A 26,975-nucleotide genomic window follows, 5' to 3' on the forward strand; every position below is an offset into this window, starting at 1 on the left:
TATGGTCTCTTAACGTGCTAGTGACACCCCTGCTTTTCATTGGGGGGGATGGTGCATCGTCTGCCAAGTCTTTTGCTTTCGTAGTGAGTGATTTTCGTGTGCAAGTTCGGTACTAGTCCCTCTAGGATTTTTCAGGTGTATATAATCATGTATCTCTCCCTCCTGCGTTCCAGGGAATACAGGTTTAGGAACCTCAAGCGCTCCCAGTAATTGAGGTGTTTTATCTCCGTTATGCGCGCCGTGAAGGTTCTCTGTACATTTTCTAGGTCAGCAATTTCACCTGCCTTGAAAGGTGCTGTTAGTGTGCAGCAATATTCCAGCCTAGATAGAACAAGTGACCTGAAGAGTGTCATCATGGGCTTGGCATCCCTAGTTTTGAAGGTTCTCATTATCCATCCTGTCATTTTTCTAGCAGATGCGATTGATACAATGTTATGGTCCTTGAAGGTGAGATCCTCCGACATGATCACTCCCAGGTCTTTGACGTTGGTGTTTCGCTCTATTTTGTGGCCAGAATTTGTTTTGTACTCTGATGAAGATTTAATTTCCTCATGTTTCCTGACTGTCTTCAAGACCCCTGGCTGTCTTCAAGACTCCTGGCTGTCTTCAAGACCCCTGGCTGTCTTCAAGACTCCTGACTGTCTTCAAGACTCCTGACTGTCTTCAAGACTCCTGACTGTCTTCAAGACTCCTGACTGTCTTCAAGACTCCTGGCTGTCTTCAAGATTCCTGACTGTCTTCCAGACCCCTGGCTGTCTTCAAGACCCCTGGCTGTCTTCAAGATTCCTGACTGTCTTCAAGACCCCTGGCTGTCTTCAAGACCCCTGGCTGTCTTCAAGACCCCTGGCTGTCTTCAAGACCCCTGGCTGTCTTCAAGACCCCTGGCTGTCTTCAAGACTCCTGGCTGTCTTCAAGACCCCTGGCTGTCTTCAAGACTCCTGACTGTCTTCAAGACTCCTGACTGTCTTCAAGACCCCTGGCTGTCTTCAAGATTCCTGACTGTCTTCAAGACTCCTGGCTGTCTTCAAGATTCCTGTCTTCCAGACCCCTGGCTGTTTTCAAGACCCCTGGCTGTCTTCAAGATTCCTGACTGTCTTGAAGACCCCTGACTGTCTTCAAGACCCCTGGCTGTCTTCAAGACTCCTGGCTGTCTTCAAGACTCCTGGCTGTCTTCAAGACCCCTGGCTGTCTTCAAGACTCCTGGCTGTCTTCAAGACTCCTGGCTGTCTTCAAGACTCCTGGCTGTCTTCAAGACCCCTGGCTGTCTTCAAGACCCCTGGCTGTCTTCAAGACCCCTGGCTGTCTTCAAGACCCCTGGCTGTCTTCAAGACCCCTGGCTGTCTTCAAGACTCCTGGCTGTCTTCAAGCCTCCTGGCTGTCTTCCAGACCCCTGGCTGTCTTCAAGACTCCTGACTGTCTTCAAGATTCCTGACTGTCTTCCAGACCCCTGGCTGTCTTCAAGACCCCTGGCTGTCTTCAAGACCCCTGGCTGTCTTCAAGATTCCTGACTGTCTTCAAGACTCCTGGCTGTCTTCAAGACTCCTGGCTGTCTTCAAGACTCCTGGCTGTCTTCCAGACCCCTGGCTGTCTTCAAGACTCCTGACTGTCTTCAAGACCCCTGGCTGTCTTCAAGACTCCTGACTGTCTTCAAGATTCCTGGCTGTCTTCAAGACTCCTGACTGTCTTCAAGACCCCTGGCTGTCTTCAAGACTCCTGGCTGTCTTCAAGACTCCTGGCTGTCTTCAAGACCCCTGGCTGTCTTCAAGACTCCTGGCTGTCTTCAAGACTCCTGGCTGTCTTCAAGACTCCTGGCTGTCTTCCAGACCCCTGGCTGTCTTCAAGACTCCTGACTGTCTTCAAGATTCCTGACTGTCTTCCAGACCCCTGGCTGTCTTCAAGACCCCTGGCAGTCTTCAAGACCCCTGGCTGTCTTCAAGACTCCTGGCTGTCTTCAAGACCCCTGGCTGTCTTCAAGACTCCTGGCTGTCTTCAAGACTCCTGGCTGTCTTCCAGACCCCTGGCTGTCTTCAAGACTCCTGACTGTCTTCAAGATTCCTGACTGTCTTCCAGACCCCTGGCTGTCTTCAAGACCCCTGGCTGTCTCCAAGATTCCTGACTGTCTTCAAGATTCCTGACTGTCTTCCAGAACCCTGGCTGTCTTCAAGACCCCTGGCTGTATTCAAGATTCCTGACTGTCTTCCAGACCCCTGGCTGTCTTCAAGACCCCTGGCTGTCTTCAAGACCCCTGGCTGTCTTCAAGACTCCTGACTGTTTACCTGGAGTTTACCTGGAGAGAGTTCCGGGGGTCAACGCCCCCGCGGCCCGGTCTGTGACCAGGCCTCCTGGTGGATCAGAGCCTGATCAACCAGGCTGTTGCTGCTGGCTGCACGCAAACCAACGTACGAGCCACAGCCCGGCTGATCAGGAACTGACTTTAGGTGCTTGTCCAGTGCCAGCTTGAAGACTGCCAGGGGTCTGTTGGTAATCCCCCTTATGTGTGCTGGGAGGCAGTTGAACAGTCTCGGGCCCCTGACACTTATTGTATGGTCTCTTAACGTGCTAGTGACACCCCTGCTTTTCATTGGGGGGGATGGTGCATCGTCTGCCAAGTCTTTTGCTTTCGTAGTGAGTGATTTTCGTGTGCAAGTTCGGTACTAGTCCCTCTAGGATTTTTCAGGTGTATATAATCATGTATCTCTCCCTCCTGCGTTCCAGGGAATACAGGTTTAGGAACCTCAAGCGCTCCCAGTAATTGAGGTGTTTTATCTCCGTTATGCGCGCCGTGAAGGTTCTCTGTACATTTTCTAGGTCAGCAATTTCACCTGCCTTGAAAGGTGCTGTTAGTGTGCAGCAATATTCCAGCCTAGATAGAACAAGTGACCTGAAGAGTGTCATCATGGGCTTGGCATCCCTAGTTTTGAAGGTTCTCATTATCCATCCTGTCATTTTTCTAGCAGATGCGATTGATACAATGTTATGGTCCTTGAAGGTGAGATCCTCCGACATGATCACTCCCAGGTCTTTGACGTTGGTGTTTCGCTCTATTTTGTGGCCAGAATTTGTTTTGTACTCTGATGAAGATTTAATTTCCTGGCTGTCTTCAAGACCCCTGGCTGTCTTCAAGACTCCTGACTGTCTTCAAGACTCCTGGCTGTCTTCAAGACTCCTGGCTGTCTTCAAGACTCCTGACTGTCTTCAAGACCCCTGGCTGTCTTCAAGACCCCTGGCAGTCTTCAAAACTCCTGGCTGTCTTCAAGACTCCTGACTGTCTTCAAGACCCCTGGCTGTCTTCAAGAGACCCCTGGCTGTCTTCAAGACTCTGACTGTCTTCAAGACTCCTGACTGTCTTCAAGACCCCTGGCTGTCTTCAAGATTCCTGACTGTCTTCAAGACTCCCTGGCTGTCTTCAGACCCCTGGCTGTTTTCAAGACCCCTGGCTGTCTTCAAGATTCCTGACTGTCTTGAAGACCCCTGACTGTCTTCAAGACCCCTGGCTGTCTTCAAGACTCCTGGCTGTCTTCAAGACTCCTGACTGTCTTCAAGACCCCTGGCTGTCTTCAAGACTCCTGACTGTCTTCAAGACTCCTGGCTGTCTTCAAGACTCCTGGCTGTCTTCAAGACTCCTGACTGTCTTCAAGACCCCTGGCTGTCTTCAAGACCCCTGGCAGTCTTCAAAACTCCTGGCTGTCTTCAAGATTCCTGACTGTCTTTAAGGCTCCTGTCTTCAAGACTCTTGGCTGTCTTCAAGACTCATGTCTTCAAGACCCCTGGCTGTCTTCAAGAATCCTGGTTATCTTCAAGACTCTTGACTGTCTTCAAGACCTCTGGCTGTCTTCAAGACTCCTGACTGTCTTCAAGACCCCTGTCTTCAAGACTCTTGGCTCTCTTCAAGACTCATGTCTTCAAGACCCCTGGCTGTCTTCAAGACTCCTGACTGTCTTCAAGACTCCTGGCTATCTTCAAGACTCCTGGCTGTCTTCAAGACTCCTGACTATCTTGAAGACCCCTGATTGTCTTCAAGACTACTGGCTGTCTTCGAGACTCCTTGCTGTCTTTAAGACTCCTGGCTGTCTTCAAGACTCCTGACTGTCCTCAAGACTCCTGGCTGTCTTCAAGACTCCTGACTGTCTTCAAGACCCCTGTCTCCAAGACTCTTGGCTCTCTTCAAGACTCATGTCTTCAAGACCCCTGGCTGTCTTCAAGACTCCTGACTGTCTTCAAGACTCCTGGCTATCTTCAAGACTCCTGGCTGTCTTCAAGACTCCTGGCTATCTTGAAGACCCCTGATTGTCTTCAAGACTACTGGCTGTCTTCGAGACTCCTTGCTGTCTTTAAGACTCCTGGCTGTCTTCAAGACTCCTGACTGTCCTCAAGACTCCTGGCTGTCTTCAAGACTCCTGACTGTCCTCAAGACTCCTGGCTGTCTTCAAGACTCCTGACTGTCCTCAAGACTCCTGGTTGCCTTCAAGACTCTTGGCTGTCTTAAAGACCCCTGGCTGTCTTCAAGACTCTTGGCTGTCTTCAAGACTCCTGGCTGTCTTCAAGACTCCTGGCTGTCTTCAAGACTCCTAGCTGTCTTCAAGATAAGGCACTGAACAAGCACCTAAAGTCAGTACCTGACCAGCCGGGATGTGGTTCGTACACTGGACTACGTGCGGTTAGCAGTAACAGCCTGGTTGATCAGACCCTGGTCCATCATAAGGCCTGGTCACAGATCGGACCACGGGGGCGTTGACCCCCGGAAATCTCTCCAGGTATACTCCAGGTTCTCTTCTGAAACAAGAGAGCCGTTGGTGTTAAGTTATTCAATTCAAAGTTTATTCTCTATAAGGATTACAATGCTGAGTTTACAGAAATTTGGTTATTGTTTGGTTTACATGTAGTAAAATTGTGATTACAGAGTGTACCACTAGAACGCTTAGCATGGCTAGGCATTTCGGGCATACTTAGTTTTATTCTTAATTGTAAAATATTACAAATTATGAGGTAAGTTGGTATTATGGCTAAGTGACTAAATACTAGTTTGTGAGTTTAGCAATGTGAATGCTTTTGTTTTGGCACAGTATATAGTTTCAGTATTGGAGTATCACAGGATTCATTATTTTAAGATTGAGATTAATATTTCTGTTTATGGTCAAATGAGTGAGTGAGTATAAGTGTGAACCACCAGGTGGTATTCGTGTAGTTAGTTGACGGGGTGTATCAGGGAGATAAGATGTTTTCTAATGGTAGTTTTGAAGGTGATGAATGTGTCTGCAGTTCTAGAGTTCTCAGGTATAATCCAGGTACTCCTGGTATCCCTGCTTTTCATTTGGGGAAATGTTGCATCTCCTGCCAAGTCTTTTGCTTTCATAGGGAGTGATTTTCGTGTGCAGATTTAGGAGTAGTCCCTGTAGGATTTTGCAAGTTTTTATTATCATGTATCTTTCTCCCCTGAGTTCCAAGGAGTACAAATCAAGGGACTTCAACCGTTCCTAGTAATTTAAGTGCTTTATTGTACTTATACGTGAATTCCCAATGGAGATCTTTGAATTTCCATTAGGTCCTTGAATTTCCATTAGGTCCTTGAATTTCCATTAGGTCCTTGAATTTCCAATGTAAATTCCAAGACCCAATGGAAATAAGTCACTTTATCTTACTTTCTGGGACTATCCCAGGTAATTTACCCACAAATTAATCAAGGAGGGGTGTTAATGTTGCAGTTTAAAAACTGTAGTGTAAAGCACCCTTCTGGCAAGACAGTGATGGAGTGAATGATGGTGAAAGTTTTTCTTTTTCGGGCCACCCTGCCTTGGTGGGAATCGGCCAGTGTGATAAAAAAAAAAAAAAGTGTATTAAGATGAAGGAAGGTTCTTGGGCCCTCAAGGGAGGTTCCTTGATGCTGGTGAGGGGGCTCTTGATCTAGGGAATTGGATCTGTGATTCAATTTCCTGAATTAAGCCTGAATGTCTTCCATCCATACAGGCGTTGTATGATCGCTACCGGTTTAGCGCTCCCCCAGGAAAATAATAATAATGTAGGGTGTTGGCAACAGTGGCTGCTGGAGCCTCCTGCGTACAAGGTTAGAATTTTTAGACCAATATTAGAAGAAAACATTAGAAAACGTTAGAAGACAACCTTAAGTTTAATGTTGGGGATTTATATTAGTTGAAACACTACTGGAATTATTTTTATTATTTAAGGTGATATTGAATTGTGACCACAATGGAAATGTCACTATTTTTTTTTTTGGGGGGGGGGGGGTTATCTTGCTTGTGAGGGGCTCTTGATCCGGGGAATTAGATCTGTGCTCCAGTTCCCTGAATTAAGCCTGAATGCTTTTCACCCTTCCCCCCCACAGGAGCTGCATAATCCCTACGGGTTTAGCGCTCCTCCATAATTTGGGTTCTCCTGGAGGGTAATTGACGCTTATGTATGATAATAATTTTGTGTACCAGTACCTAAATAAACTTACTTAGTGCCATCAGCTGGGGAATGACCAGAGGTGCTAAGATAAGATAAGATAAGATAAGATTTCGTTCGGATTTTTAACCTCGGAGGGTTAGCCACCCAGGATAACCCAAGAAAGTCAGTGCGTCATCGAGGACTGTCTAACTTATTTCCATTGGGGTCCTTAATCTTGTCCCCCAGGATGCGACCCACACCAGTCGACTAACACCCAGGTACCTATTTGCTGCTAGGTGAACAGGACAATAGGTGTAAGGAAACGTGTCGAAATGTTTCCACCCGCCGGGAATCGAACCCGGGCCCTCCGTGTGTGAAGCGGGAGCTTTAGCCACCAGGCCACCGGGCCTGTAGTAAGTTTATTTAGTTACAGGTACACATAATTACAATACATAGTGTGAATTACCCAGAAAAACCCAAAAAAGTCAAACTACTCAACTATATGTACCCACATATATATATATATATATGTATGGTTGCAGGGGGTCAGTCCCTCAGTCTTGGTGTAGATTCACCTGATGTTAGAAATGGAATACTGCTTTGTTAAATGCTGAATATCAGGTTGTGTGCAGCCTACAGTAACAGCCTGGTTGATCAGGCCCTGATCCACCATGAGGCCTGGTCACAGACTGGTCCATGGGGGCGTTGACCCCTGGAATCCTCTCCAAGTATACTCCAGGTAGTTCCACTGCTTAGTAAATATATTAAAACATTGGTATTTCACAGCATTTAATATGAGGTTGATTTTACAGAGGCAGAGCGATGCAGTGCAGCGTTAGTGTGGGGTTGTGGGTCGTAGTGACAGCGATGGTGATAGTGGGTGCAGAGGTGAGTCCTTTCCTATGTCACGTTCTGCTATTTTCTCTCTTAAAGAGCAGATTGTCTTCCGTTAGGGACGTGAAAGGATCTTGAGTTAATTGTCAGTTTGTATTAGTAATCTTTTCATCTATCATCCATCTTCCATAACTTACATAGAAAGCAAACTTGTTAAATATGCAGAAATTGAGAATAATGTGGTAAGACCCTTCATAATTTGTCATGTCCCTGGTAATACGACAGACACAAGTATGTTGTCTTTGAGGCACTGTACTATGTTCTTCTCTTAGGCTTTCACCTACCTCAAGAGGAAATTTGGGCCAGACCCCATCATCACATACACAAACCCCTCCTGCCGCTCATTACCTCGCCACAACGAGGTAAAGTCATATTTCATTTGTTCACCTGTGCTTGAATGTTTGTATAATTTTACATCTCTCGACCTTTATTATTCTGTTGGGACAACTAGTCTCTGTTGTATTTCCATCTTGGAGTTTTTCAATTATTAACTTGATAGTTTTACAGCAGATCATGTTAAAATGTTTATAAGTACTGTAATTGCACTTTAACATTAACAAATACAGAAATATTTAAGTAATTTTAGTTATAAATGTTTATACATTTATAATAAAGTATTTACTGTATAAATACAGTAGGTAATTAGGATATTAATTACCAGTCTAGTGCTGCACATTATACAGGAAAGAGCACACATCATTGGATGTACAGGAAGGCCTCACTAATGCAGCAGGTTAGGTTCTCGCCTACTGCTGTAAAGTGAAAATTGCTGTAAAGTGAATCATAGCCTTTTTTTTTCACTTTCAAATGCATATAAAAGTCTGATAATATGTTTACACTATCATATATTAAGTGAGCAATATACCTAGGCCTAAAAAGGCCTCATGTCATTCAGATAGATAGCTTGCTAGCTTGATTTATTTATTGATTTTTTTTTATGCTTGTTCAGGCTTCTTTTAAGATACAGTAGTTTGTACTGCAGTAGTAAGTACAGTTCTCAGGGATGCTTTTATGAAGAGGCTGAAGGAATTAGTATTAATAGTAAGTTTGTTCCTTGGAGAGCATTAGGGAAATCTTCCAATATATTTTAGCGCATTTGCTATTTCTCATAACATTTCGGGATCTAAATTCATTATGTTCATGTTGTTCCTTGTTAATGTAGCAAAACCTAATGTACTGTACTACATTGTGCACCTTGTTTTTATAGTAGTTTCTCTCTTGCTATTTCTTTACTCTGGTATAGGAATATGTGGTTTGTGGTTGATGGTTTAACAAAATTATGTACGTACGTAGTTTGCTGTATTTATGTAAAGTACACGTGGCAGGTAGTGTGTGAGGGTCTCAAGTCCCTAGAGGAGGTGACATCACTTGTGTCGAGTGAGCAGCTACCTCAGGTTACTACACTCACCATTGCACATGCCAATATCTCCTCTTTCACCTTAGATGATTTAGTGAGCCTTACTTCCCTACACACGCTTATGTTCAACTTCAGGTCAGTGGCTGCTTATTCTCTCATTGCTGTCTTGACCTAGGCTCACCTGGGGGATGTTATAACAGCACATGTTGCAATGCAAGAAGTTTGAAAAAGTAGATGAAAAAAGTTTGCTGAGTGATCACATCTTCTCTTTCATTATATTCGTATGTTAATATAATACTGTATAGTATATTAATCTTGTTATCTTTCATTGCATCTTATTGTTTTTATTTTGTATTTAGTTCTGATACAGAATGTAATTTATCATTTATATTTGACAACCTATTCATATAAATTTAAATTTATTGGTAAAAGATATAGATCTCATTTTGTAAGATTACTGTATCCAGTACTGTAATTAAGACACAGTAGTTTACATTTTGCCAGCTAAGTTGCTAGTTTATTGTGCACCCCTCCATCCTGTGAACAGTAGTACAAGAGCATATGGATATACAAAAGACCTAGATATGAGGTACCAGAAGGGTTAACGGAAGTACATCTGGATATATATTTACAATTAAGAGATTCATCTATTAAAGGCAAATTTAGGATAGTTGAATAAAATATCTGATATTTTATTTTCATTAATAAGTTACCTTGCCATATTACTTAGAGCATTATGCTGTCAATACATGGATAATCATGCACAAAGTGTTCAAGAAATTCTCTGCATAAATATGGGCATTCTCCGTGCACAACTAAATGTTATCCATCTCTGTATAAACATTGTATTATGCTGAAATAAATTATTATTATTATTATTAAGAAAGTGACCATAAAGCTGGACACATGCTTTGCATTTATGTAGTTTGATCATCATCTATGTATGTAACAAAACCTAAGCCTGGCTTCCACAATCTGCCTGCTCACTCTATTTACTATGAAAGTAATCATGGTATGCATGTTTTAAGTGCAGTGGAACCCTGAGTTTCGAACACATTGACTATCGAACGCTTCAAGTTTCAACCACTTTTTTCTCAACAATTTTATCCCGAGTATCGAATGTGTAAGCTACCATGGTTGTGATTGAGGCAGTGGTGGAGGCAGTGCCACTGCCTCCACCACTTCCTCGACCACTGTGAGAGGGTGAGTAGATGTAGGGGTGAATGTGAGAGGGGTGGGTAGATGTAGGGGTGAATGTGAGAGGGGTGGGTAGATGTAGGGGTGAATGTGAGAGGGATGGGTAAATGCAGGGGTGAATGTGAGAAGGTGGGTAGATGTAGGGGTGAATGTGAGAGGGGTGGGTAGATGTAGGGGTGAATGTGAGAGGGATGGGTAAATGCAGGGGTGAATGTGAGAAGGTGGGTAGATGTAGGGGTGAATGTGAGAGGGGTGGGTAGATGTAGGGGTGAATGTGAGAGGGATGGGTAAATGCAGGGGTGAATGTGAGAAGTTGGGTAGATGTAGGGGTGAATGTGAGAGGGGTGAGTAGATGTAGGGGTGAATGTGAGAGGGTGGGTAGATGTATGGGTGAATGTGAGAGGGATGGGTGGGTGAGTGAGTGCATGCCAGTGTAGTGTTTGAAGGTTGTACCTCAGCCACTGAATGAACCTGTCCTGGAGAGGAACATCCCTCCTGGGTTTCCACACCCACCCACCACTAACACAACGTCAATATCCACAGTGGTGGAGGCAGTGCCACTGCCTCCATCATTGCCACAGTGGTTGAGGCAGTGGTTGTGGCAGTGGTTGAGGCAGTGGTTGGGGCAGTGGTTGAGACAGTGGTGGAGGCAGTAGTGGAGGCAGTGGTTGGGGCAGTGGTTGAGGCAGTGGTTGAGGGGGATTCCCCTTCCAAACAATAATAAGTCCTCCCTCTCTCCTCCTCCCTATCTTCCAGATGTCAACAAGAGTCTTCAATAAAAGTATGTAAGTATGATTTTAAATGCTTATTCAAATGTTTATTTATCTATTTCATTACTCATTTAAGTACTGTATGTATTTATAATTGTTTTGTATATGTAAAAACTATAGTTATTCTTTAACCCGTAAACGGTCCAAGCAGATCTACGTTCACATGTGTAGTGCTACAAAAGTAGATCTACGTTTTTTTTACATATTTTCAAATATAACAGAAAAAAAAGTAGATCAAAGTTTTTTACACATTTTCAAATGTAAAAAAACAAAAAGAAGATCTACTTTTTTACATACTTTCAAATGTTGAAAAAACGTATATATACGTTTGGACCATTTACGGGTTAAAAAATGCATTTTTTGTGAATATTTTTGGGGGTCTGGAACGGATTAATTGTATTTACATTATTTCCTATGGGAAATATTGCTTCGAGTTTCAAACGTTTTGACTTTAGAACTAGCTCCTGGAACGGATTAGGTTCGAAGCTTGGGGTACCACTGTATGGCATACTGGCAATAAGACCTCCAGTGGAAACACGTTACACTGTTTAATTTTATTGGGTTATTCTAGGTGAAAGTACGTTGTGTACCGTTATTATGTGCCTAAATCATCTGTGTGTTCCGTAGAACCATTATGTACAAATTTATACTACTGTATGTGTAATATTCGTAAGAGGTTTCTTTGGAATGCTTATCTTCTGTTGGTAATCAAAGCATCATTTCAGTTATGTGAAGAACTGGACGGCTCCACATCTTGATCCTCTGCCCAGCGTGACGACACTGCTGCTGAACCACTGCTGGGACAATAACATGCTCAAAATAATTGAGAAGAAACCAACACTTGTGCTCACTTCCCAGGTACTGTTTGTCAGTTTGTCAAATTCTTTCATTTCCCTATCATCATTATCTCACTTTCCACATTCATGATGGGAAGAGAGGCATGGGGCCTTTAGCAGAGAAGAGGTGGCTTTCAGTTCAGTCTCCTGTCAATTGAAGGGAATATGGGGCTGACTTATGGCAAGACAGTGATGGAGTGAATGATGATGGAAGTGTTTGTTTCTTCTTTTTTTTGGGTCACCTATGCCTCAGTAGGAAATGGCTGATGTGTTAAAAAAATATTACATTACAGCAGTTGACTTTTGTACATTATATATATATCTATATATATATATATATGGTCATTTAGAGAGAATGGATCACAGTAGAATGACATGGAAAGCATATAAATCTATAGGGGAAGGAAGGCGGGGTAGGGGTCGTCCTCGAAAGGGTTGGAGAGAGGGGGTAAAGGAGGTTTTGTGGGTAAGGGGCTTGGACTTCCAGCAAGCGTGCGTGAGCGTGTTAGATAGGAGTGAATGGAGACGAATGGTACTTGGGACCTGACGATCTGTTGGAGTGTGAGCAGGGTAATATTTAGTGAAGGGATTCAGGGAAACCGGTTATTTTCATATAGTCGGACTTGAGTCCTGGAAATGGGAAGTACAATGCCTGCACTTTAAAGGAGGGGTTTGGGATATTGGCAGTTTGGAGGGATATGTTGTGTATCTTTATATGTTTATGCTTCTAGACTGTTGTATTCTGAGCACCTCTGCAAAAACAGTGATAATGTGCGAGTGTGGTGAAAGTGTTGAATGATGATGGAAGTGTTTTTTTCTTCTTTTTTTTTGGGTCACCTATGCCTCAGTAGGAAATGGCTGATGTGTTAAAAAAATATTACATTACAGCAGTTGACTTTTGTACATTATATATATCTATATATATATATATATATGTTACAGATGTTGAGTTATGTACCATCATTGGAGGAGCTTTACCTTGTCGATTGCTTCTTGATGCAGCCGGAGAAATTAGAGGATGTAAAACACTTACGCAAACTCCACATAATTGGTAAGACATAGAATTTATTGTCACCATGTTGAACTTGAAATTATTGAATAGATTTTCAACTTTTGACAATAACATACAAAAAAATGTAACATTGACCATGAATTAGACGAGTATTAATGGTGTTTGTACTGTATAATGACTCTCAGAGAGTTAATGACTTGTGTCACTGTACTTTAATATAAAACCCTCCTTAAAGCTCACTAGTGTCCCGTAACTTTGTTAATGTTGATCTTAATTATTGTATTAGACATTGGTGGTGCACACTGTAGAAGAGCAACTGGTATGTGGTGTATTGAAATAAGTTAACATTCAGGCGTGTTTTTCGACTGATTACAGTAATACGTATATACATACATCTGAGTGGGCAGTTGGGCATGATGCATTTTTATTTGAACACTCCAGCCATTTCCCACAATTTGTCACTTTAGATCTACAAATATCTTGTTTGATTACATGTAGCCTAATTCCTCCTAGAGAAAATCCTGGCCCAGGGGTGTACAAGCTTAGATTTAGGCATTTAGAAGACTTTTTAATAGTGTAGAAGCTTAGATTTAGGTATGTAGAAGACTTTTTAATTATGTAGAAGGTTAGATTTAGGGTAAAATATTATTTTGATGTAAATGCAGTAAGTTGTTACGGTCTTCATGCTAATTTATGGCAATGATATGTTGAATACTGTATGTGTTTATACTTTGTGGACTAGTACATTATATGTGAGAGGTATACAGTAGCATTCTGATGGCACAGATGGTGGAGTTGGGTGCGACAGCAGCAACTTGTGGCTGCTGGATTGGTTTGAGAGTGGAAGAGCCAGCATCTCAAGGAACACCACCTGCTACATTCCCACAGTGCATGACATGGCCACCTTGTTCAGTCTCAGTGGCCGAGAACTGCTCATGTGGTTACGCTACAAGAAGGTGGGTACCACAGCTCTTGGTACAGCTTCTCCTCACTTAGCGATGTACTCGCTTACCGACACTTCGGACTTATGACAGGCTCTCTGACCAGTAATCATACCTAAATAATGTATATTAGAGCTGATTTCCTCTATTCTGTTTATTTCAATATACAGTACACTACTATATAAACATTTAAAAATATACCAGAAATGTTTATAAATGGTGCAAAGTTTATAAATGGTGCATTATACATTAGTATGCTCCTCACTTAGCAACGAATTCATTTAACAACATAGTCTGAGGAACGGAACTCTGTTGTTAAGTGAGGAGATGCTGTATTTAATTGTGGTGATGAGCAAGTTTCTTTTGTGGCCTAGAGTGAAGTGCTTCTGTGTGACATGCAATGGTAGTAGTAGTAGTAATGGGTGGTCTGTAGTGGTGGCGAGTGATCTGCAGTGATGGTGGGTGATAGGTAGTGGTGGTGGGTGATCTGCAGTGTTGGTGGTTGATCTGTAGTGGTAGTGGTGGGTGATCTGCAGTTGTGGTGGGTAATCTATAGTGGTGGTGGATGATTGCAGTGGTGGTGGGTGATGTGTAGTGGTGGTGGATGATGTGTAATGGTGGTGAGTGATGTATAGTGATAGTGGGCAGGCCATCAGCAGTATCAGGACACTCTTGAATGGTAAACTATCAAAGCAATACATTACTACCTACAACTAAAGGGTGGCTGCTCAGAGTGGGTAGTGGCAGAGGCTGTTGTATAATGGTCATGAAATATGATAATTTGTGATTCCTGATAAAGTGCACTATGTACATTATTGTTGATGCTGCATAACACACAGCAGGCTGTAACTGAGTCTTGTCTTGCAGGAGACAGAGAGAGAGTGTGTAGCTCCATGCAACTGTTCTGTGACTGGGATAAAAGAAAATTTGGACCCTATAATTCATGTTGACTGTCAAGAAGTTGGTCTGACAGAGTTACCAATAATCCCACACAATACCACACGGCTTACACTGGACAGAAATAATGTGAGTACTGTGTGCTTGCTGTTCTCTTGTAGGATTGTTTTTGTGCCACACGTCAATACTCACACTGGTCCTACATCAGTTATACAACTTCATACACTTCTACTACTACTACTACTACTACTCAACTTTTACATCTTTTTCCTGGCTTTCTTGTTATCCAACTTCACTTTTTTTTCACTTAACCATTAATTGTCCAAGCACTTAGTAAAGCAGTACTAGTGAGGCATCATGGTGTCATAACTGTATGTGCTGTCAACCCCTGTACTATACTACTTGTATAATAAACTTTAGTAACACATACACTATATTCATCTAACCGCATTAGAAATATAAATCCAGATATCCACCCACTTACAAACACATCCAAACAGTCGGTGCTCTGGGAATTCATGGGTCATGTCTAAGCATTTTGACTGAAAATTTGAACATGAGGTGAATGGCTGTGAAATTTGTGCCCTGCTGGCTGACTCAACCAGCATTTTCTCACCAAAAGGAAAATGGCTGTCATTGCCCCACCCTCCCTACTCCCCAGATCTAGCCCCCTGTGACCTCTTTCTCTTCCCAAAAATAAAAATGGCACTTAAGGGCAGCATTTTATTGACATGGAGGAGATTCAAGCAAAATAGCAGGCTGCATCAGATGCTGTTAGGAAAGAAGAGTTTCAGAAATGTTTTGAGAATTGGCAGAGGGGTGCTGGGATCAGTGTAGTAAAGCCTCCCAAGGAGAGTACTTCCAGGGAGACAACTTCAGCTGGGTGATTAGGTAAGTCTGTATATATTTTTCATGGTAGTCTGGGTACTTTCTGATAGCACCTCATATACCTTTTATGCTACCTTATGGTATTCTGACTTCTGCACTATCTATTCTTTGGATAATATTCACACCACACGTTGATCTCAAACATGACATCTCCAGCCTCCTTTTGAGAAGTAATAATGTATAGAATTTATTTTGGTTAACCTTCAGGAAGTTTATATTTATTACATATTACATATTTACAGCACATGCATATGGTACAGTGTATAATCTCTTGTCTGAGTGGTATCGTAATGCAGCATTCTTAATGAAGGTAATTTAGAATGATCAAGGCATTAATTATGATGATGTAATTACAGATCACAAACATGAGTTTGCTGTTCACGAGCGAGCTTTACCATCACATAGACAGCATCGCACTCAACTACAATCGTATCTCCTACATGGATGGTGAACTTTACTATAACTACATAAAGAACCGTTCCATGGACATTATTATCAAATTGGCATATAATGGGCTTAAGACGGTAGGTTGTTTAATTGTGTATACTTTGCTGTGGAAACAGTGATAGAACAATGGAAGAGTTTACAAATGTTGTAACCACTGGAAACCTAAAAAAAACTCTATGACAAACTAAATACCAAAGATGGGACACCATGAGCTTACATAAGTTGTACAGTAGAACCCCTGTATCCACTGATTTGGTATATGCAGTTTCAGTTATCCTCTGTTTACTATGGCCCAAAAATACCTCTTAATTTTGCATATCAATGGCCCCAGTCTACAAAAGTAGAGAAGCTGGTAGTTCTTCAAAGCCTAAGAGAAACCATGAAGTGCTTCCTATCAATGAAAAAGTGATAATTCTCCACTTTATTCTTTCTTTCAACACACCGGCCGTATCCCACCGAGGCAGGGTGGCCCAAAAGGAAAAACAAAAGTTTCTCCTTTTACATTGAGTAATATATACAGGAGAAGGGGTTACTAGCCCCTTGCTCCTGGCATTTTAGTTGCCTCTTACAACACGCATGGCGTACAGAGGAAGAATTCTGATCCACTTCCCTATGGAGATAAGAGGAAATAGACAAGAACAAGAACTAAAAAGAAATTAGAAGAAAACCCAGAGGGGTGTGTATATATATGCTTGTACATGTATGTGCAGTGTGACCTAAGTGTAAGTAGAAGTAGCAAGACGTATCTGAAATCTTGCATATTTATGAAACAGAAAAAAGGACACCAGCAATCCTACCATCATGTAAAACAATTACAGGCTTTCGTTTTACACTCACTTGGCAGGACGGTAGTACCTCCCTGGGCGGTTGTTGTCTACCAACCTACTACCTAGGAATTCTCCACTTACTGTGCATAATTTATCAATTAAACTTTATAATAGATATGTATAGGACTTATATATAGTGTTTGCTATTATCTGCCTTTTCGGTATCCATAGCAAGTCCTTGGAACGTATCCTCCATGGATACGGGGGTCATACTGTATATACAGTGTGTGATGTGGACACTTGGTCTTATCCATCCTCCTGGATACTGCTTTCAAGCTTCATTGTCAATTCACAGAATTATTTTCATAGAAACTACAAATGGCCAAACAGTTCCTACATGTTACGTAATAGAGCATATGAGCAACTGATGAGGCATTTATGGCTGTTGTTTCACTCTCCAGGAGCTTTATCAAGTTAATGCAAAGATTACATACCCTCTTGTCTCTCTAGCCTTTAAAGTAGCCTTCTGTGTGATACTGTATCAAGGCTTTCTTGCAGTCTGGAGTATGTAGTTCACCTAACTTTCTATTTCCTGCCCAGTCTCTTCTCATCCGGCCATATATTAGTGGGGCCTGACTGCAAACCCCTAGACTGTGCTGTTGCTTTGTGAGCAATTGTGTTCTTATAACATTTACAATGCAGTAAACTGTTGATACAGTGGACCTCCATAAAGTGGATATTGGCTAAAATGGATAAAAAAAACCTAGCCAGATAAAGGCTTAACATGTATGTATGTTTAATGATGTATCTGATTTAAATAGCCATGAAGTGAACAAAATCTACTATACTAAATGACTGTCTGGTCTGGTCATACACTTGATAAAATGGACCATCTCTACTTAATCACAAGGTTGTACAGTACTGGGTTCATACTGGATGTGTCAATTTTTATTGCTCATGGGCAGTGGGGCCAGTGAATCAGTCTGTGTCAGTTTGTTACTGTGAACACGTTCATACCATCGTCATTTTGTCTCCTAGTTTCCCTGGGTTTGCAATGCTTTTAATCATTTTATTAAAGTATAGTACCATGTAATGTTATTAACAATGGTCTCTAAAACAAGTGATGGTGCCAAGAAATATGTGACCTGAAATGTTAAGTAGAAATTTTAATATACAGCCTCTCCTCACTTAACGACGGAGTTCCGTTCCAGACCACTTCGTTAAACGAATTCATCACTAAGTGAGGAGCATACTGTAATGGTAGTGAGTTAATGTCAACCATTTTTTATATTGTTTTAATGTCACTTTTGCACCATTTATAACATTTCTGGTATATTTTTAAATGTTTATACAGTAGTGTACTGTATATTGAAATAAACAGAATAGAGGAAATCAGCTCTAATTTACATTATTTAGGTATGAATACTGGCCAGAGAGCCTGTTGTAAGTCCGAGGCGTTGGTAAACGAGTACATCACTAAGTGAGGAGAGGCTGTATAAGGTAGCTGATGGCTGGCATTTCAGTGGCTAGGGTATGTGAGGTATAGTGTAGCAAAACAGTGTCGGATATTCGTTGAAGCAAGGAAGAGTTTTCAGAATATCCTAGGAAGTACATTGTAGATAGATGCTAGCCATCTACCTGTATTTCTCCCACACCATCTGTTGGAGCTTTACAGCTCCTGACTCAGAATAAGTTGTCCTGGCTCACCACCAGACCACATGGCAATACTGTATATCTGTAAGCTCATCTATCCATTAGAAAGGGTAAGAAAAATTACTGTTCTGTACTCTATTGTATTATACTGTATTGTACATGTACGTCATTTTCTTTTCAGGTACAGGTAATACTGTATTGTAGTTTACTTTGTCCAGTAGTCAATCAGTACAGCAGACTGAGTCTTTAATTGGGAATTTGTCTTTATCTGGTAGTCAGTTGATTAAACAGATTACATACACTTAATTGAAGCTCTCGGTATGATGGAGTTTCATTAAAGCAGACACCTCTTCTCTCTGATTGCTCTGTTTTATCAAGAGTTTACTGTGTTTTCTGATTACCCTTACCATTACTGTGCACAGTATGCTAGTCTGTATTTCAGGACTGCCTTGTACCCTTGTTGAATAATAGAACAATAATGTTTGCCATATTCCATATACTGTATCTAGTAGTGCTCCCATCTCTAGTGATTTGTTGAAAATTTAGAGAATGGAGTTGTACAGGCCTTTCATACTTCTCTCAGCTTCTATTGCATTATTTTGTCAGATCCCATTGCCTTTGATGTGTCAAGCTGCTTCAGAAACCTTATTACTTTCTCATTCATTATTTTAATGTTGTTTTTTTTTTTTTTCAGGGTGACCCAAAAAAGAAAGAAAATCCCCAAAAAGAAAATACTTTCATCATCATTCAACACTTTCACCTCACTCACACATAATCACTGTTTTTGCAGAGGTGCTCAGAATACAACAGTTTAGAAGCATATACGTATAAAGATACACAACATATCCCTCCAAACTGCCATTATTTTAATGTATGTTTATTATTTCTATGTTGATTGTTCTTTTCTTTTCCTGCTCTGGAACTGGGCCTTGCATGGTTGTGAATATATGGTAGAATCTTCTTTCAAGCTCTTCTCATGCAAACAAGTTATTTTTTATCACGTTTATTGACATTGTGTATGTGTATTGCAGATGCCTGTGAAGATAATGAAACAGGTGCATAATGAGGCTGCCAAGGAGGGCAAGAATCATTTGCCCATGTTTGATTTGAGCAACAACCCATGGAACTGTGATGATTGTTCTTTTCTTCCAGATTTTCAGGTAAGCTATGTATTGGGCAATCTCCTTTAGCCTTCATGATCTGTACCTCATTTGTGGAAAGAAGGAAGGGTAGGGATCATCCCAGGAAGGAATAGCTGTTGGGGGGTAAATGGAGTTTTGAGTGCTAGGGGCTTGAGCATTCAACAGGATTGTGTGAGCATGTTAGAACAGAGTAAGTGGAGACAAATGAATTTTGTGGCTTGATGGGCTATTGGAGTGTGAGCAAATTACCACTTATGAAAGGATTCAAGGAAAACTGATTAGCAGGACTAGATTCCTGGAGGTAAAAATTACAGTGCCAGTACTCAGAAGGAGAGGTATACCTTTGATGAGTTTTGAGCTTTCCTAATTCCAGAGCTTGGCTCTGCACCAGGCTTGTTTGGTGCTTGTCTAGTCAACCAGGTTGTTGCTGATAGCAACCTGCTGGCCCTCATATATCCATAACAGCCTAGTTGATCTGTCACTTAATGGAGGTACTTAGGGATATTGCAGTGCTGAGAGTCATTGAATTGTGATGTCTGCACACTTCTGGCAAAACACCTATTGAATGAGTGATGGTGAATGTGTTTCCTCTTTTTTGGGCCATTCTGCCTCTGGGATGGCTGGTGCATTAAATACAAAAAAAATAATAGAAAGAGTACTTCTCCAGTAAACAGTAAGTGACCTTTCAGTAGAATAAATGCTTATATATATGACAGTCCTAGGTAGTAGGTTGATAGACAGCAACCGCCCAGGGAGGTACTACCGTCCTGCCAAGTGAGTGTAAAACGGAAGCCTGTAATTGTTTTACATGATGGTAGGATTGCTGGTGTCCTTTTTTCTGTCTCATGAACATGCATGATTTCAGGTATGTCTTGCTACTTCTACTTACACTTAGGTCACACTACACATACATGTACAAGCACATATATACACACCCCTCTGGGTTTTCTTCTATTTTCTTTCTAGTTCTCGTTTTTGTTTATTTCCTCTTATCTCCATGGGGAAGTGGAACAGAATTCTTCCTCCGTAAGCCACGCGTGTTGTAAGAGGCGACTAAAATGCCGGGAGCAAGGGGCTAATAACCTCTTCTCCTGTATATATTACTAAATGTAAAAGGAGAAACTTTCGTTTTTCCTTTTGGGCCACCCCGCCTCAGTGGGATACGGCCGGTGTGTTGAAAGAAAGAAAGATATATGACAGTCCTAGGTAGTAGGTTGATAGACAGCAACCCCGCCCAGGGAGGTACTACTGTCCTGCCAAGTGAGTGTAAAACGGAAGCCTGTAATTGTTTTACATGATGGTAGGATTGCTGGTGTCCTTTTTTCTGTCTCATAAACATGCAAGATTTCAGGTACGTCTTGCTACTTCTACTTACACTTAGGTCACACAGCACATACATGTACAAACATATATATACACACCCCTCTGGGTTTTCTTCTATTTTCTTTCTAGTTCTTGTTCTTGTTTATTTCCTCTTACCTCCATGGGGAAGTGGAACAGAATTCTTCCTCCATAAGCCATGTGTGTTGTAAGGGGTGACTAAAATGCTGGGAGCAAGGGGCTAGTAACCTCTTCTCCTGTATATATTACTAAATGTAAAAGGAGAAACTTTCATTTTTCCTTTTGGGCCACCCTGCCTCGGTGGGATACAGCCGGTGTGTTGAAAGAAAAGAAAGATATATGACAGTAGTTCTTATGTAATGGAAAGGGTTCCTTTGTAAGTGATAGAGATAATGGAGTGAATCTTGTATTTATTTACTAAAAAGTCTGTTGTCCCTGCAGGAACTGGTGTACTACCAGAACTATGAGATGGACCCCTCTAATATTCGATGTGCAAACTGGACCTCTACTGCTGGGCAACAGGTGGTCAAGCTCGACGTAAATTCCTTGTGTGCGCCTGATCCACCACTCCTTCAGCCACTGGACATTCTCAACATCTGTATGGGAATTCTCCTCCTGATGCTCATCTTTAATTTCCTTCACAATTTTGTTCAATACAAAAGGCATGGCAAACTTCCTTGGATCATCACCAAACTACCTTGTTGCTGATCTATTACACCTTTGCTGATCTGTGAGCTCCCTAGGTGAGAGACACTTTATGGTCAACATTATAGCCTCATCTCATGTACTTGCAGCAGCCTGCTGGAAATAGCCTTCAAGTTTTACCTGACATTAACATATTTTCTCCATAGTCTTGTTTTCACTTATGTTGCAACAATGGTTGGAAGGTAAAACTTACTGACAGTTTCATCCACACTATGTTTTTTGGCAGAGATTCTCTTTGTTGTCACCAGAGCTAGTATTATTCTAATCTCCATACACTGTTCTAGTACAAGAGATGATGCCATAGTATTAAGTCTGATTAATCAGATGTTGACAGTGTCTTGTCAGCACTGTATGACCCATTATGGGTTTAGTGCTTATATTGATTACATTATTATTAGTGATCTTGTGTTCATATAGTGAAGAGGCAGTAATTAAGACTGACTTGTGTGCTACTAAACGACAGGACACGACACTGCTTTTAATAAGCTCTTGGTTGTCCACATTTTGCATTTTTCTAGAGAACTATATACTGTAAATGAAATGAAATAATCAAATAAAGCACTAAACCTGAAAGGGTCATACAGCACTGCAGGTAGGAATGTATAAATGGAGAAATGGGCAAAAGTAAATAGGGAGTGAGGGTAGGGGTTAATGGGGAAGGGGGGAGTGCACAAGAAAATTTAAAATCACAGTTGATGTAATAAATTAGTGTGTTAAATAGTCAGTGTGTGTGTCAAAAGTGGAACTTTTAATGAGGAGGTCGGTTAGAGTGATTGTGTTGGGACACCGGAGGCATTACAAGTGAATGCTGTGTGCCAGTTGGTTAACAGGACAATCTATTAAGATATGATGAACTGACAATGCAGTTTGACAATCCCTGCAGAGCAGTGCTGCACTTTTTTCTGTAAGGTATATGTGGGTGAGACATGTGGCCAATATGCAGGTGGGGAGTGCAGCTTCCCAAACATGACAGCAGTGGTAAGAAGAATGGCCAGAAACTCAGACATAGTTCAATAAAAGTAGTTTATTGTGGACTAACTGAGGCCACTGTTTTTGTCAGTGGCTGCAAGGTTAAGTAATAACTGAAATATAGTCTGAGAAAGGAATACCCCTGCACAAAATTGTAAGGTCATAAACAGCAGACCAAATATGAGTCTGCCTGTTCATTACCCCGAACATCAACATTTATCAGAATCCAGCAAAAAAACATTTTTCTTTACTGGCAGTGGAGTATAATCAAAGCTGTTTACATAGAACAATGGGATAAAGGAAATTAAATTTCTGGATTGTGTATGATGGTCGTGAGAATTACATACAACTCGGCTGTGAAAATGCTAGCAGATTTTGTCAGTAAAAACTGCTGCATACCCAACACCATCAGAGGATTTAAAACCATCACTGTACACTGCAGTAACATGAGAATGAGAATGGGGATGATCAAGAAAGAGGGAGCATGATGTTACAGTAGGTAACTGATCTTTTGCACATGGAAGTGGAGAAGAGCAAACATGAATCATAGAGACTTCCCAAGGGTAAAGAGAAAAATAGTATGCAGGGTGTACATTAAGAGGTAAATTACAAGAATCCAATAGAGAACAAATAGCAGTGCTGATGAAAGAAAGAAAGATGTTCTACTAACATCTATTATTGTCCTATTTGTAGAAAGCTCATGGAAATTGTGAGAGCAGGCATAATAACAGACATCGGGCATCAGTTCTGTCTTGCAGAGTTGGAATATCCTACTCTTCCTATGGGCTCTAAGCTAGGGAAGAACAAAAAGATCCGAGACTCAAGCATAACCCCCTGATGATGAATAGGATCAAGTCTAGAAAGAATAACGGGGGAGGCTGAAAATACAGTTGGTCACCATACCTGATACCATAATGAAAGAACAAACTTGTTTAACTTTTGCCACGATCTGTAATAAAATAGAGGACAGGCCATCAAAAAAAAAAAAAAAAAGTGTTCATTTTAGGTTTGAGTTAGAGAGCACCATAATGTAAAACGCTTCATTTAACCGTCCAGAATAAAAGACAGGTCACAATATGTAGTAGTAGTGTATAGAGGCTGCTAGTCAAAGCTCCCACATTCTGTTTTGTCAGAGGATAGAAAAGCCAATATAAAAAAAGAAGAGAACTAGTCAATTATCTGGTGCACTTTATTTTTTCATTAAGCATTGATAAAAGTCCAGCAACTGACCCTCTTATCTGCTGGACCTTAGAGTTTAGCTGCACTAGAAAACATAGTTCATGTTACTGATCTACTTAACTGTACCAGACAACAGTTTATATCAGTGATCTATTTGGACAGTTGTGTCAGAAATTTATTTCTCAGTGACTTGGTTACCTTAATATGTTTCTGCTGTTGTTGACAGACACAATTAATTTTGTGCTTATCCAGAAATTGAACCAAGACGTGACACCTGTATTAGTGTATAAAGTATAGTACTGTAATGAATTTTATAATCACATTTTTATAAATTTTTCAATGTGTGTGTATGTCACATTTTTCTCTCTTTGCCTTTGTCATTTATGCCTTGACAGCAAAAGTGATCATTATTAGATTATTGAAGTCATATATGTTTAATGCCTATTTTAAAAATGTTATACAGTTACTGAATTTATTATTATGAGAATCTATATATTAAGTACATATTTAAATGTATTACTTGTATTGGAGAGAAGATGGAGTAGGGGTCATCTTAGGAAAGATTGAAGGAAAGGAGGTAAAGCAGGGTTGGTATGTGAGGGGCTTGGACAAGTACGTGTGAGCATGCTAGATAGGAGTGGAGGCAAATAGTTTTTATTTGATGTGCTGTTGGAGTGTGAGCAAGGTAACATTTATAAAGGGATTCAGGGAAACCAGTTAGCTGGACTTCAAGTCCTGGAAGTGGGAAGTACAGTGCCTGCACTCTGCAGGAGGGGTGGGGTGGGGGGGACATCACATTGCAGTTTGGAATGTGAGCTGTAATGTCAGCACACCTCTGGCAAGATGGTAATGGAGTGATTGATGGTGAAAGTGTTTCTTCTCTTTTCTTCTGGGTCAGAATGCCTTGGTGGGAGACAGCCAGTGTTTCAAAAAAAAAAAAAAAAAAAAAAAAAAAGTTCTGTGTTGGATTGCTGTAGGATATTTTTGCCTTTAACTACCGTGATTTACTCAGAATCAAATAATGAATACTAAACTATTTTTAAATAAACTAAGCTTGGATACACTGGTGAGCTGGACTCTCAGTTTTGCACTACATGTGGAACTTTGAGAAAATTTTATGTGCAAAGCTTGGGATTATATGAATCAGCCTTATATTCAGATTCACCAAACATACAGAGTAAGGTTGCAACCAGCTACTTTGGAAGTACTTTGTTCCCAGTGATAGCTTCTGACTCTTAGAATAATTAAAATAGTCACTCCTGGCACTGATTGGCCCACGACAGTTTTACACACCACATAAATACATTACAGAATTAATACCATGCAGTGATATTTATTGTGCATATCATGTATATTCTTTCTCACATTATACAGTATAGCAAGATTCAACGCATGTAGACTTAAGATTGCCGCCTGTGTATTCAAGTGCCGCTGATATGTTGACATTGCAGGAATCATTTGCCAGTAAATTCTGCATATGTTCGTCTAGCATTTCTGAAAATGTAATTTTCATATGTTTGCACACAGAAACACATTGTTTTGAAATGACTGATTGCTGCTATATAAAGTACACATAGTACCCAGGTGAAAAAGAAGTTAACGTAACTTACAATGGTCGGAATATTTTGGCAGACTGGTAAAAATTTAAAAAATGATAAATGTTATTTTAAGTATAATTCAGTGTTTGGCAGGTCATATCATTGTAGCTTAAGAAACTGAATGGATTAGTTGTGAGGCACTCTCGTTACTTCTATAGTAATGAGAATACTGGCAGGCACAGTGAGCCAGGCTACAAATACGATGGCCATATTTAATTATGATTTGATAATGGTCCACAGCAGACTGAAACATCACCCAAAACCTTTTTTCTCTAAATTGTGGGTTATTAGTAAACAGGAGTGTGGGTATACCCTGCCAGAGAACAAGCCCTTAACTGTCTTGTCAAGGTCTTTTCTAGTCAAGGGCAAACATGTGTACATATGATCATTTTATCTAATTATAGGCCAGACCCAACATTGCTTAATATGACTGAACATCTTGAGCATCATGCTAATTCCATCTCACTTGGGCCTTACATTTTTATTAATGAAATGGAAGGTAACATAAATGTGACACATTTATACCAGTGTGATTTAAATTTGTGACAACACACATTGTGGTCTGGGAAAGATGCTCCCAGCATTCTACCATTTCTCATGTATGTTACAGTCAACAGTAGGGATGCACAACTTTTTCAGTTACCAGATATTAATGCCTGAAAAAACAAGCTGTACAGTTTATAAATTAAAGTAATGGAAAATATTCACTGTTACATGTCAGTGTTACTGTAGTTTAACTTACCTTTTTATGTAAGACATGGAAGACCACAAAGGGCTGCATCCATCCTGCATTTTGTGCATCCCTGCAGTAACATTATTTATCCAGTTGCATCAATGACTGCAACCTGTAGCTTAAGTATGTGTGCAGTGATCTATATCTTAAGATTAAATACTTGTTTTCAGTGATACTGACCATTTACTGCATTATAGTGTAAAAGCTTTTTTTGTGCTTACACTCATATTAGCAAATATGAATGTATCATAAAAGTTACTATAGTATTTGAGGTGACTTGTATCTCGATGGTAAAGCACTTGGATTGCATCAGATGCGACTGATGACTGGTTCCCAGGCTCAGTCAGATGTGTAGACAAGTCTCCTTGTACTTGCAGTCCCTATCCACATAGCAGTAAGTAATGTAACTACATGTTAGGCAGCTGTCCTGAATTGTATCCTGGGGAGTGTTATTATAGCTTTCTTAAGACAGCTTTGTAATAAGCTAGGCTACAACAGGATAGCAGCTCTTTAGCCTGTAAATTCATCAGTGTAAAACATACACACAAACAAGTGTTCCACTACTACCTAATGAAGCTCAATGTTCATCATTTTCCTTGTGAAGGAAGTACAATACATGTGTTCAGCAGTTTAATTGGCAGTCAACTCTGTGAGTTACATGTAAACAGTACAAAAGTACTGTAGTGAGACTGAGACTTGATTGTGTTAGACAAGTGTACTTGCTATAAGGTCACTTTAAACCACTGACAGGAGTTTTTGCCTTGAAAGTTATCAGCATCTCCAGGCAGCCCATCATGGAAACAGTGCCACTGTAACTTAATGCAGTAAGTTCCCCCATCTTCTAATAACATGTTCTTTTTTCTACTATAATCTACCTTGTCCATAATTACTGTCGCATTTGTCTTCAAAGATTTGTTAAGTTATACCACGAATTAAGGAAAGATCCTGGACTTCACCTTATGAAACAGATAAAGGAAAGGTGATAGTAATTATGGACAAGGTAGATTATAGTGGAAAAATGAACATGTTACTGGAAGACGGAGGAACTTAACGTGCCTCTTAATGCAGTAAGTTGGCTTTGTGGTGTACATATTAACCTTGTTTTCTCATGCATTTTTGTATTTATTTAAAGTAAGTTAAGTAATAATTGGTTAAATCTTATTATGTTAACCTCAACTAATCAAAAGTGGTGTATGAAGAAAAATCAGTTAAAAGTCCCATACAGTACAAAACCAACACTGTGACTTGGTAAGTCAGGTTTTATT

The 26,975-nt window shown here is 40.8% G+C and overlaps 1 protein-coding gene across 1 annotated transcript; it reads left to right on the forward strand.

Moving 5' to 3' along the window:
• The first annotated feature begins 5,966 nt into the window (after nt 1-5,966).
• LOC128704024 (protein singed wings 2-like) lies at nt 5,967-26,857 on the forward strand. The gene is made up of 11 exons (XM_053798957.2): nt 5,967-6,061; nt 7,197-7,272; nt 7,551-7,640; nt 8,604-8,770; nt 11,328-11,460; nt 12,381-12,489; nt 13,237-13,406; nt 14,259-14,417; nt 15,533-15,700; nt 19,075-19,203; nt 20,968-26,857. The coding sequence occupies exons 2-11, from the start codon at nt 7,207-7,209 to the stop codon at nt 21,232-21,234; spliced, it is 1,458 nt and encodes a 485-aa protein (XP_053654932.2). The 5' UTR covers nt 5,967-6,061; nt 7,197-7,206; the 3' UTR covers nt 21,235-26,857.
• Nucleotides 26,858-26,975: the final 118 nt, after the last annotated feature.

The sequence above is a fragment of the Cherax quadricarinatus genome, chromosome 66 (genome assembly GCF_038502225.1).
Source record: "Cherax quadricarinatus isolate ZL_2023a chromosome 66, ASM3850222v1, whole genome shotgun sequence".
NCBI lineage: Eukaryota > Metazoa > Arthropoda > Malacostraca > Decapoda > Parastacidae > Cherax > Cherax quadricarinatus.

Coding starts and splice junctions, on each gene's coding strand:
- LOC128704024 (XM_053798957.2), top strand. CDS start 7,207: ATGCAGTGCAGCGTTAGTGTGGGGTTGTGGGTCGTAGTGACAGCGATG. Junction 7,641..8,603: donor CATTACCTCGCCACAACGAG/GTAAAGTCATAT, acceptor TACACGTGGCAG/GTAGTGTGTGAGGGTCTCAA. Junction 19,204..20,967: donor CTTTTCTTCCAGATTTTCAG/GTAAGCTATGTA, acceptor TTGTCCCTGCAG/GAACTGGTGTACTACCAGAA.